At 42.1% G+C, this 12,710-nt stretch overlaps 1 protein-coding gene across 4 annotated transcripts in view; it reads left to right on the top strand.

Annotated features, from left to right (window-relative positions):
* Positions 1 to 12,710, top strand: part of MTMR12 (myotubularin related protein 12) — a 66,829-nt gene that overhangs the window by 34,110 nt on the left and 20,009 nt on the right. For all 4 annotated transcript variants that reach the window (XM_086676505.1, XM_086676524.1, XM_025924346.2 and 1 more), the window contains 2 exons: positions 1,661 to 1,790; positions 8,170 to 8,245. In XM_086676505.1, coding sequence (XP_086532631.1) covers positions 1,661 to 1,790; positions 8,170 to 8,245 — 206 coding nt within the window. The remainder of the gene's footprint in view (positions 1 to 1,660; positions 1,791 to 8,169; positions 8,246 to 12,710) is intronic.

Raw genomic sequence — 12,710 nt, 5'->3', positions numbered from 1 at the left:
TATTCTATTTTAATTCCATCTTTTTCTTATCCTCCTTCCCACCCCCATTTTTTGAGAAGTAAATGTTATAACTGATAGATGCTAATTGACCAATTAGCTTTTGCATTGAGTAGGGGTGTGTAGAGGTGGGTGCTTTGCAATCTGAACATCTTTAGTTATTTCCTGGCTTGATAATTCATGAATGTGATTTGGCTGAAAGGTCCTGAATACTGAAGACATGGCATTTTAGGGAAGGACTTACTGGTGTTGCTAAGAATATTATCTGTTTTTGAATTGGAGTATTATTATTTGTGTTCATGGGGAATTTTTTTTTTTTGCATTTATTACTTTATGGAAATCCCTTATAGCTGCGTGGGTTTTAATTCTGGTTCTGTCATTGCTTAGCTCTGTGACCTTAGGCAAGTTTCTTGACCTTTCTGTGCCACATCTATAAAATGGAGGATTAATACTGCATATGCTGTAGGATTATGAAGATTGAGTTAATAAGATGTAATATGCTCAGAACGGCACCTGGCACGTACTAAGGGCTATATAAGTGTAATCACTGTTTTTGTCATTATTCCTATTATCTTTTGTACTATGATATGATTTGATTAAAAGGAGCATGGGGGAGGGTAGCCTGTGTGGCTCAGCCGGTTAAGCATCTGACTCCGGATTTTGGCTCAGGTCATGTTCTCACAGTTCGGTTCATGAGTTAGAGCCCTGCGTTGGCCTCTGCGCCCTGACCTCGGGGAGCCTGTTGGGATTCTGTCTCCCTCTCTCTGTGCCCCTCCCCTGTTCACATTCTCTTTGTCTCTTTCAAAAAAAAAAAAAAAAAAAGCATGGGGGAGTTTTATCAAACACTGTTTTTCCCAAAAGTCTTGGGTTTTGTGTGTGTGTGTGTGTGTGTGTGTGTGTGTGTGTGTGTGTGTGTGTGTGTTTTGATGTGCAACAAAGGGCTTGAAGTAACTGATTTGCATAAATACCTGAGACCGTTTTGGTGCGTGCCACCCTGCAGTCTATGGCTTGGGAGAGGGCCACGGACACATCTGTCCGGTTGCAAGAGTAACGCTCCTGGACATTTCCTCCTAGCAGGGAGTAGCAGGGCAGGGTGAGGGGCAGAATTCTCCATCACCAGGGCGCTGTCCTTTATAAGCCCCAACCCTCACTGTGGCTGTCTGATCTGGTGATGGCCTTTAGTAACCAGGTGTCACACTGGAAAATCCTCTTGCTGGCGGTCATCTTCAAACTGAGGGAAGATTTACATTCAGGCATCTGACATGCTATTCAAATGAGTTTGCCATCTTATGCACATGTTGGTAGGGCTAAAAATATTTTATTATTTTAGCATTTGTGCCAAGCCTGTCTTCTAGTGCTTCACAGGATCTTTTATGTTATGTAAATTATCTCATGGTCAGATGACTGAAAATGGAGCTACAAATTACTTTTGCAAGGAGTGGAGCAGGAACATGTCTAGTATGAGGAGACAGGCCCTTGGTCATAATTTTGGGTTAATGACAAAAAAAAAGGAACCAGGTTAGGATTAAGCAGTGAATTTACTGTGCTTGGATAAAAATGGGCTTAGTGGACAAAATTGGGGCTTAGAGATCTACTTTCACATCATGAAAATACTTGTACTTCACGACAAGATTTCATTGTCTTTTCAAATTTGTTTTGTTAGCCACTGATCCCAGGAACCATACGGTGATGTTTGACACACTTAAGGACTGGTGTTGGGAATTGGAGCGGACCAAAGGCAGTGTCAAGTACAAAGCAGTGAGTGTCAATGAAGGCTATAAAGTCTGTGAAAGGTAAGCATTCAGTGCTTTGCCTTTTTTTTTTTTTAACAGCTTTATTAAGATTGAATTCACATGCCATACAGTTCACATATTTGAAGTACACAGTATTTTGAGATCTGTTCACAGAGCGTGAAACCATCACCACAGTCCATTTTAGAACATTTTCGTCAGCCCTAGAAGAAACCTCATGCCCCTTAGTAGTTGCCCCTCATGTGCCCTCAACACCCCTAGCCCTAGGTAACCTCTGGTCCACTTTCTGTCTTTATAGTTTGCTTATTCTGGAGATTTCATGTAAATGGAATCATATTGTAAAGTGGTCTTTATGCTTGGCTTCTTTCACTTACTGTGATGTTGTCAAGGCTCGTCCATGTTGTTGCATGTATCAGAATTTCATTCATTTTTATTGTTGAATAAGATTCCATGGTATGGATGTACCACATTTTATTTACTCATCAGTGTATAGACATTGGGTTGTGTTCCCTTTTTGGCTATTTTGAATAATGCTGCTATGAACATTTGTATACAAGGTTTTATGTGCACAGAGGTTTCCAGGTCTTTTGTGTATATATATTTATATATACACCTAGAAGTAGAATTGCTGGCTCATGTAGTAACTCTGTTTAACTGTTTGAGGAACTGCCAGACTGTTTTCCACGGTGACTGTACCATTTTACACTCCCATCAGCAGGATGTGAGGTTGCCACATTTTCCCACATTGAAACCATGCTTAAGAAAACCTTAAGGTGTCCCTTAAAACATTCAGAAATGAATTTGTGTCTTTTTGTGTGTGTCTTTTTTTCCATTTTATCTGTAGTCCAAGTGTAAAATGATTAGAGGCATTTCTGAATTTATATTGTGTATTTGCTTTACTTTTCTTGGGCACTTTATTCAGTAAAAATCTTTGAGTGGCTACTGTCATGCCAGGTAGTGACCTAGCTACTGGAGATACAGCACTAAGAATTCCTGCCCTCCTGGAACTTTCATTCTGGCAGGAGGCAAACTATGAGAGAACAAATAAGTGAATAGAGTGTATTAAAAGGTAGTAAGTACTGTGGAGAAAATTAAATCAGCAACGGACTAGGGAGTGCTGGGGGGTGTTGGTGCGGAGGTTGGTCAGGCACAGGGGACAGTGCAAAGTCAAAGACCCTGAGGTGGAATCTAGTCTGGCTTCTGTGAGGAACAGTAAGGAGCCCAGGGGCTGGGGAGCAGTCATCAGGGGACAGAGGAGTAGGGGTGAGGTCAGGGCGCAGAGGGGTGGTTGGATGGTTATGGTAGGAGGCTTTCAGAATTTATCATGCGGTGAGGAGGAGTTTGAGCAGAGGCGTGATGTGATCTGACCTACATTTTTAAAGGATGACTCTGCATAATCCTCTTTTAGAAACTTGAATCTTATCATTTTGGGACATATTCCCCAGCACGCTGCTAATAGTTTTATAAGATTTGTATTTTTGTAGAGCATTTTGTATTTATGGTTCTGATGGGCCTCTTCACATCAGTTTTGATTTTGATCAATCTCAAATATCTATCAAGTTAGCTCTCCTGACACAGCACAACCTGGAGTGACAGTGGGGAGGGACCTGCAGAGCAAGTGTCACCTCCCCATTCCCACCCTCCTCCTCCACTCTTTCCTAGTCACAAAGCTTGGAAAGGGAAGGCTAGCTCTCCCTCAGAAAGAACTTAGAAATCTCTGCACCCAGGAGGTGGTAGCGTGTAATGTGATGTTGACACTGATAGGAGGCATCCCCGTTCTCAGAAATGTTTTTAAAAATCCTGCCATGAACTGATTAAATTCATTAGGATTTGTGTAGTTCTCAGCACACCAAAAATATACTTGGTAGGGAAGGCAGGTGGGGAGAAAGCCTTTAATGAGTGGTTAGCAGGGAAAACGAAGCTTTAGCAAGATTTTAGTGCTTAGAGCACCTGGTGCCAGCACACCCCACCTTGGGCTGCCCCAGCCACGCATACCGTCCTCTACCCTTTTCTGTCCCAAGGGGAAGAGACGGGGCAAGTTGTGCTTTGTTTCTCACCCGGACCAAGGTGGTGCAGCCTGCTGGTCTCCCCAGTGTTCATTGCCTATATTTACAAGGCGCTTCGTGTTTGACTCCTGCCCGACTGCCTTCTGTCCAGTCCCCTGGCCACTCTGACCCCCTGCCATAGACCTTGCCTGAGTGGTCTCCTGTTGGGGGTGCTCCTTTGTCTTTCAGCTGCAGGAGGGTAGTTCCTTCCAGCTTGTGTGTCAGATATTAGCCCAGGTGTTACTTTCATAGGGAGCCTTCCCAGGGCTAGGCCAGGTCTCTGGGAGAGCTTTCATTGCACTTACTGTATGCCTCTCTTCACAACACTTCCTACAATTGTGAGTTTATTTTTATCTGTGTCACTGTTTGGAAATGTTTGCTTCTGCAACCTGGCAGCTCTGGAGAGATTCAGGGACACTGTTTTTGTTCATCACTATATCCTCAGTCCCTAGTACAGTGCCTGGTTTTGAGAGGCACTCAATAAATAGAATGAGTAAATTAATGGAGGTCCTTCCTTCAGTAGTGAGAGGGCACTCCAACCAGTTTGGATAAGAATAGGAAACTGAGTTTCTGCTTCATCTCCCAAGGTCAGAGCTGGCTCTTTACCAGTCTTCCTTCTGAAAAGCCTTTCTGAAGGCCTTTGTCTCATCCTGCCTCCTGTCAAGGTATCAGAAGGCCCGTTACCCTGCAGGGTAACGTATAAACCAGTGCTGCCTCAGGAAGACATTGCTGCCCTGATGTTGTCACTCTGAGGGTTTCCTCACCCTAAGTAAGGCTGTGCCCGAGTGGACTGGACAACTTTCCTTGAATATTTATTTTGAATATTTCCTTGAATAATAAAGTCGTCCTGTATTGGGAAAGGCTGTTTACTTGAAACTTGTTCTAATGACTAAAATGACTGCTCTCCAAGGAGGGAAGATTAACTGTTTGTGGACATTGGGAGCCTCACAGCAGAGACTCCTTAGAACTTCCTTGTAGTTCACTGGGACAGGAGAGAACATCTTGAACTCCCGTCGCTGGTGCACAGCTGTCCATCCCTGTGCGCCCTCCTTTCTGTAGCCACTGGATCTGACGTTTTTCCCCCTTTGGTGAAAGACTATTTATAAGAGAAAATTAACTGGCTAAGCAACATTGTAAAATAGCCTCACTTGTAGGGGAAGACATGCAAATTTTTTAAAACACTGTGGCCCAGGAGCGCCTGGGTGGCTCAGTCCGTTGAACATTGGACTCTTGATTTTGGTTCAGGTCGTGATCTTGCAGTTTATGGATTTGAGCCCTGAGTCGGTTTGTGGATTTGTGCCCTGAATTGGGCTCTGTGCTGCCAGTGCCACTGCTTGGGATTCTCTCTCTGCCCCACCCACCCTGCTCACGTGCACGTGTGTGCTCTCTCTCTCTCTCTCTCTCAAAAATAAATAAATAAAAATAAACTAAAAAATAAAAATATTGTGGCCTAAGCTGGGGAGGGAGCTGAGACTTGGGGCTGAACCCACCACACAGGTGGCTCCCCTCTGCAGACTGAGAAACAGTGGTCTGTGTATAAGCTGCCATCCAGGGCAGTGCTGCTCCCAGTTTGCGCAGCTAAATCACCTGGGAGCTCGTTGATGTGCAGATTCTGATCCACTAGGTGTGAGGTTGGGCTTGAGAGTCTGCTGTCCAGGTGATGCCGCTGCATACCTGGAGCGGTAGGGTCTTCTAGGAGCAATAGGCAGGAGCAATAGCCATCATCCTGTTTCTATACCAGGAGGGCTTTCCAGCTTTGGATTTTCTTCTTCAGGTTTCTGATATTTCATAGTTCTGGGGTGGAGCCTGGGCATAAGGAGGTTTTTAATTTTCCCATGTGATTTTAATGGGCAGCCGTATTTGTTGATTTGTGAAGAGGTATTTATGTATGTATGTATTTCTTTTACTTCAGTGATAACACCTGAACAAGGAACACCTTACCACCCACCCCCTTAAGCACACATCTAATAAAATATTCTGGACACTGCAGACTTCAAAAGCCAAATAATTCTTAACAGTTTTGATGGTTTGAAGTATCTTCTCCTTGACCAGTAGTTTCTAAACCTGATTTTATATTATAATATAATGGGCACTTTTTTCTTTTTAAACACCTTTAAGATTTTTTTAAGTGGAAAATTTCAGGCAGTATAAAAGAAAAGAGAATATGATGAATTCCCTTTCATTCATCACCCACCTTCAACAATTCTCTTTTTTTAAGTTTTTTATTTTGAGAGAGACAGAGTGTGAGTCAGGGAGGGCGCACCTGCCAGCACAGAGCCCAGTGTGGGGCTTGACCCCACCTGTGAGATCATGACCTGAGCTGAAATCAAGAGTTGGACGCCTAACCAACTGAGCCATGCAGGTGCCCCAGCAATTTTTAACTCGTGCCTAATCCTATTTTCTCTGTGTTTCCCCTGAATTATTTATTTATTTATTTATTTATTTATTTATTTATTTATTTATTTTATTTATTTATTTTCCCCTTGAATCCTTTTGGAATAAATCCCAGACCTTACCACATTCCATTCATGAATATTTTGGTATACATCTCTAATAATTAAGGATTCTTTTTATAAATATAATCATAAAACCGTTGTCACCCCTTTCAAATTTAACATTAAAACCATCAATACCATTCAATAGCCAGTCAGTATTCAGAATGTCCCATTGTTTTATAAACTTTTAAAACAATTTTTCATCTTTTTATGTTTTATCATTAATCAAGACTCAATGAGATTGATCTCTTGCCATTGATTGATAGGTGTCTTAAGTGTCTTAATCTATAGATTGTCCCACCATTATTTGTTTTCTTGCTTTTCAGTGTTTGTTTATTTTTGAAGGAGAGAGAGAGTGTGAGTGTGGGAGGGACAGGGAGAGAGAGAGGGAGACAGAATCCGAAGCAGGCTCCAGGCTCTGAGCTGTCAGCACAGAGCCCAACAAGGGACTTGAACTCATGAGCCATGAGATTATGACCTGAGCCGAAGTCAGACGCCCAATGGGGAGCCACCCAGGTGCCCCCATTATTTGTTTTCTTGCAATTTATTTGAAGAAACCAGGCTATTTGATTGTTTCTTATAATCTAGATTCGGTTGGTGTTTAAAATAGTGCCCCCCCATGGATTGATTAGATTTAATGACTTGATCACATTAAAATTCTGATCTCTTCAATTTAGAAAGTCCTTATGTCCCATCACCTAATATGTAACGGATTTACTTAAAATGTGCAGTGTGCATACAAGTGGCATCTGATTATTTTCCATTATAGTTACACCACAGTTAAACTTCTTATTTCCCATGAGGCTTTATTTTAAGCTCTTTGACTGAAAGGTGTTTGTAGCTCACAGTGATGCAACTTACGCAGGTTTCTTATTAATAGAAACCTGCATCTGTTAACTAGAGGAAGAGGTGGTGTCCCTGTATAGCTCTGATCTTTGCAACTCTGAAACCTAACTTTCCCACATCCTACCACTTAACAGGTTATTTTTAGAACCTAAAATTTCTCATGCAGAAACTGAAGTCATACTGGTTGGGTTCAGAGCGTAGCTCTCCTAATGCTTACTAGTTGTATAACCTGTGAAGGACCTTAGTGGCGCTGTCTCAATTTCTTTATCTGTGAAATGGAATAATAGTAGTACATACCTCATAAGAGTTGTCAGGAGGATTAAATGAATAATTTGTGTTACCTAATTAGAGTCTGGCATACAGTAAACACTTATTTGTTTGTTGTTGTCAGAGTGCTTGATAAAATGTCTCGGCAGCAGTCATCTTTTTTTTTTTAAGTTCGTTTATTTTCAGAGAGAGACCACAAACAGGGGGAGGGGCAGAGAGAAAGGGAGAGAGAGAGAGAACCCCAGTCAGGTTCCATGCTGTCGGTGCGGAGCCCAACACAGGTTGAACCCACAGACCATGAGATCATGATGTGAGCTGAAACCGAGAGTCAGATGCTTGACTGACCAAGCCACCCAGGTGCCCCTAGGCAGCAGTCATCTTAATTACTGGTTTTCGTATTGGTCTGACTGAAACAACATGGATGCTTAATTGCCACTATATGATGAGAAAGATCACTCCCAATTTTGGAATTCATATATTTTTAGATATCACATATTCCAGTCCCCTCATTTCATGGATGAGGAAACAGACCCAGAGAGGTGGGGTAGCTTACTTAGGGTCACACAGAATCAGAGGCAGAGCTAGGATTTGAACCCAGAGTCCCAACTGACTTGGCCAGAGATAATTCATGTGCATTTGCTCTTCTCAACAGGAAAATAAGGTTCATGTCCTGCCACTCTGCTTTCGCTTCCTCAGTTCATTAAAGTTGAGCTTTCATATTTAGTGAATTACTCTAGTACTAAAACTGGTGACATCTCTTTCTTCTAGATTGCCAGCATACTTTGTTGTCCCCACCCCTCTTCCCGAAGAGGAGTTGTCACGCTTTCAGGGTCACGGCATACCAGTAAGTACATCTAGAAACCCTAATAGCTGTGGGTTGCTCATCAACCCATTCTGACAAATTATTCTATTTAAAGCCATTGGCTTTGGTCCTCCGTTCAAAACTGATCCATAAATATCTCAGGGAGTCACTAAAAAAGTTTCTCTCTCAGACTTGAGGCTCCCTAGGACAGAGCTCTAAAGCTTTCACAGATGCAGTAGAGTTTTTAGCAGAAACATCTTAGAGATTTAAGAGGATTATGTATCTGTCTAGTGTTGAAAGCCAGCCTGATTTAACACCTGAAATCATTTTGAGGCTGAGCTAGCTGACCACCCTAAGGGAATAAGGTTTAAGATTCTTTTGGGCCCCACTATTAATTTTTGAGTGGGCGTGGCCATGTTTTCTCCCAGAGGCAACATGGAGAACTAACTTATTTTTCACAGAATAGACTGGGATGGGAGCCATATTTAATGTGTCACTGATCAAAGAAAGCAATACTTTGGCAGTTACTCCAGTTTCTAATTGGTGGTGGGAGTTGCCAAGCCTTCAGGGAATTTAGTAAGGAATGAGAATTATAAATAAATGCTGTGCTGTGCACATGGCTTGTTCACCAAAAAGGTCATTCCTGTATGGGAGTCGAGATGTTTAATCAGAGGTCACGTGCTCAGAAGCCCATGCAGGCAAGTAGGTAATGAGCTTGGCCCTTGGCAGTGAACCAGATACCATCCGCCTGAGTTAAGGGGAGTCTGCTTCTCTGTGCCAGCCAATTTGTGCTGTGTGGGAATATGGGCCTTGTCTTGCCAGATATCTGATTTTTCAGGAGAAGCCAGAGATAGGGATTTTTATGTGAGTTGTGAGTTTTCCCAGTTTCTAAATGTATGCAACTGATTTAGATGTTTAAAAAACTCTGGTCTTTGGGCTAGAGTTGGCTCATGTCCCACCAGTTTGCAACCTTTGATTGAGAGCTGTGGTTTTCACACTTTCTGGTCTTAGTGCTCAACACTCTAAAACATTATTGAGGATTTCAAGGAGTTTTTGTTTATGTGGATTATATTGTTTCATATTTGCCATATGAAAAATAAAACAAAACTTACTGCTTATTTTAGCAATAAACTTAACTACATTTTAATGTAAGTGACATATTTTTGTGAAAAATAACTATTGTTCAAAACAAACAAAAACATAGGATAACAGTGTTTTACATTCTTAAAAATAGAAGACCACCGAATTCTTCTATCTGCCCCTTTCATTCAGTGTGTTCTAGTATGGTAGCGTTTGGTTGAAGTACATGAAAATCCAGCCTCACACAGATCTATATTTGGGGAAGGGAGGAATATTTATTAGCCTTTTCAGATAACTGAGAATATTGTTCTTTGATGGTACACCAAAAAAAAAAAAAAATGATTGGTAGTTTCATAAAGGTTAATTGCAATAAGGAATCTGAAAATATAATGAATTTTTCATTCTCTGCTAAATTAAAACCCATGGGTCTGTCTTGTACTTGTCATAGATCTTAAAACATGAATGGTTTTATGACGTTATATAGTGGTCATTTGGAAAATGTTGGTTCACTGGGCTATGCAGATCATCCAAATATTAACTTCCTTATATAATATAAAAATCAGAAGTGCATGGGAGCTCAGTCAGTTGAATGTCCAACTTTTTTTTTTAAGTTTATTTATTTATTTTGAGGGAGAGCGCACACAGGGGAGGGGCAGAGAGAGGGGGAGAGAAGGAGAATCCTTGGGATTTTTCCTCTGTCCCTCTCCCCCACTTGTGCTCGATCTCATGCTCTCTCTCTAAAATTTTAAGAAATCACATTCATTAGCATTGTCTTTGTCTTGTCAGAAGTCTGTATATTTTGGGAAGCTGTCCAGCTGGAGTCAGAGGTTAGTTTTACACAATTCTGATTTTTGCTTGAAAGTTCATTTTTTATTTGCAACAATCTGTCAGTTGTTTTCCTTGAAGTGGCAGGGTCACTTCATTTTTTTTTTTGAGGATGTATCTGCCAGATTCCAAAGTCTGAACACCCGTTGTTTGACTCGCACTCATTCTGTATGGGTTTTGGTTTTTTGGTTTTTTTCCTCACTCATTGTTTCAATTCCATGGAAAGAGCAGCTAGTTCGCCTCTCAGCTCAGGCACACACGTGCTCTTTCTTGTGACCAACACCATTTCAGTGCTTACTTCCCACTCCATTGCACGGAATAGAAAGCATATTACTATTAAATTGTCCATAATGGTCAAGATTAATAACATTAATAATTTTTAGTCCTTCATTAAGGACATTCTCAAGTGAAAGAGAATTTTTTTTCCTGTAGTGTGTGGCAGCGAAGAATACAGTGGTGACCGATGGCATCTGGTGGTGGTGCCTTGGTTGGTGCTAAGACACCAGCACTTTTGCCCACCAGGGCTTTGCCATAGGTGCGAATGTCAACACTGTGAAAAGGACACAGTTACCTCTTAATATTTATTCTCAGAACACCTGAAAGGGTCTTGGGACCCTGCCCCCACCCCCCCCCCCCACCCCCCACCATGCCTCCATCTCAACATTTTAAGAATTGCTGTTGTAGAAGGATGAAAATGAACGTCTTCATTTCTCAGCCTTTCAGAGATGGATCTAGGGAAAGAAGGTGAGCTCTGTGGGAAGAAACAAATACGAATTGTCCGCACCTGTGCAAACAGGCTGCTTTTCCACCTGGCGTTGTATGAAATTTTGATACTGTGTTCCAGCCAGGCCTTCAGGCTGAGGAGTAGGAAGTGTTCTGCTAAGACCTGAGTGGGGAACCAGCAACATAACTTTGATAGAAACAGTGGGAAAGTGTTCTCACTTTTTCAGATCTGACTTCATGATATGTCCTGGAAGTTGTTAGTGGAGTTTGCATGAACGGACAGCAGAAACATTTTGTACGTAATGGAATTTTCACATTTACCCAGGGAACACAGAGCTCTCGGTACATATCACGTAAAATTTGCCATTAATGGCATTTATGTATTCACAATGTTGTACAACCGTTACTGCTTTCTAGTTCCAGAACATTTGCGTATCTCCATGCTTTTTTTACCCTGACTTTTCAGCTAGTCTGTTTTTTTCTTGCCTTCACTTATTTTCAGTGAAGACCTACATCGTTTGTAAATTCAGTCACATCCTTGCTCTAATAGCGACTTTGACGTCCTCTACCCTCTGCTGTTCTCCAGCCCCTGAGTATATTTTCTGGCCGTGGGGCTAGTGAACATTGCTAAAGATGATTCAAACCAAACAGCAGAGTGTTCCTTAATGGGATATGCGAAAGCCATGTTACCTTGCCTCTGTTGGGCCTTTGTTCTGGCTCAGCAGTCTGTTATTTAACTCCTTTTGGATCCTGTATCATTCTTCCCTGGGGCTGGTGTAAACCATCTTTACATTCTTTTTAAGTTTGTAAATTCCATTCTTTTTTTTTTTTTTTTTTTTTAAGTTTTATTTACTTTAGTAATCTCTGCTCCCAGTGTGGGACTCAAGCTCATGACCCTGAGATCCAGAGTCACAGAGTCACATGCTCTTCCAACTGAGCCTGCCAGGTGCCCCTGTAATTCTATTCTTCTTCTTCTTTTTTTTTAACTTTATTTATTTTGAGAGAGAGAGAAAGCCCAAGTCCAAGAGGGGCAGAGAGAGAGAATCCCAAGCAGGCTCCACACTGGGTACAGAGCCTGACGTGGGTCTCAATCCCACGTCATGAGACCCATGACCCGAGCCACTATCAAGAGTTGGACTGTTCAAACGACTGAGCCACCCAGGCAACCCCCCCTGTAATTCCAGTCTTAACTTTTGTACTGAGAGACAACATTTCCCCCACTTCTGTGGGATCTTGGACAATCAGCGACAAGACCTCCTCCCTCAGCTTCCTCCTTCACCTCCTGTTGTTTTTTTCTGTGTTCCTGTTTCCTTATCCTGAATCTAACTAAACATCTGCCTGGCTCTTGATCTCATCTGCCCTTGTTTTGTCTGGAGCCTGCTTCCATCAGTCTTCGCCTTCCACGTGGATCTTTCCATGGTTCTGCTCTACCTGAAGGCATGTTCAAGCTTTCCCTAACCTGAAGAAGCCCCTCCTGAAGAGCTAAGTTGTTGTCTTGTTCTCCTTCCGACAAACATATTTCAAGACTCTACTGACCTAGGTTTCTCAGTTGGTTAAGCATCTGACTCTTGATTGGCTCAGATCATGATCTCACAGTTCTGTGGGATTGAGCCCCATGTTGGACTCTGCGCTGCACGAGGAGCCTTCTTGGGATTCTCTTATCTGCCCCTCCCCACTCACACTATCTCCATCTCTCTCTCTCAGAATAAATAAATGAACGTTAAAAAATAAAAGACTGTGTACTAACTGCCCCTACTTGTCTCTCTACTTGTTTCTTCTTGCGTGGTGACTTTTACCCCCTACTCTGCTGAAGGACCTTCCCGAAGTCACTATGCCTTGTGTATCGCCACCTCTCTTCCCCATCGCTGCAGGTTTGACC

This window comes from Puma concolor, chromosome A1 (assembly GCF_028749965.1).
Source record: "Puma concolor isolate L17-30 chromosome A1, mPumCon1.1.hap2, whole genome shotgun sequence".
NCBI lineage: Eukaryota > Metazoa > Chordata > Mammalia > Carnivora > Felidae > Puma > Puma concolor.
This window is presented reverse-complemented; position numbering and strand designations above follow the sequence as displayed.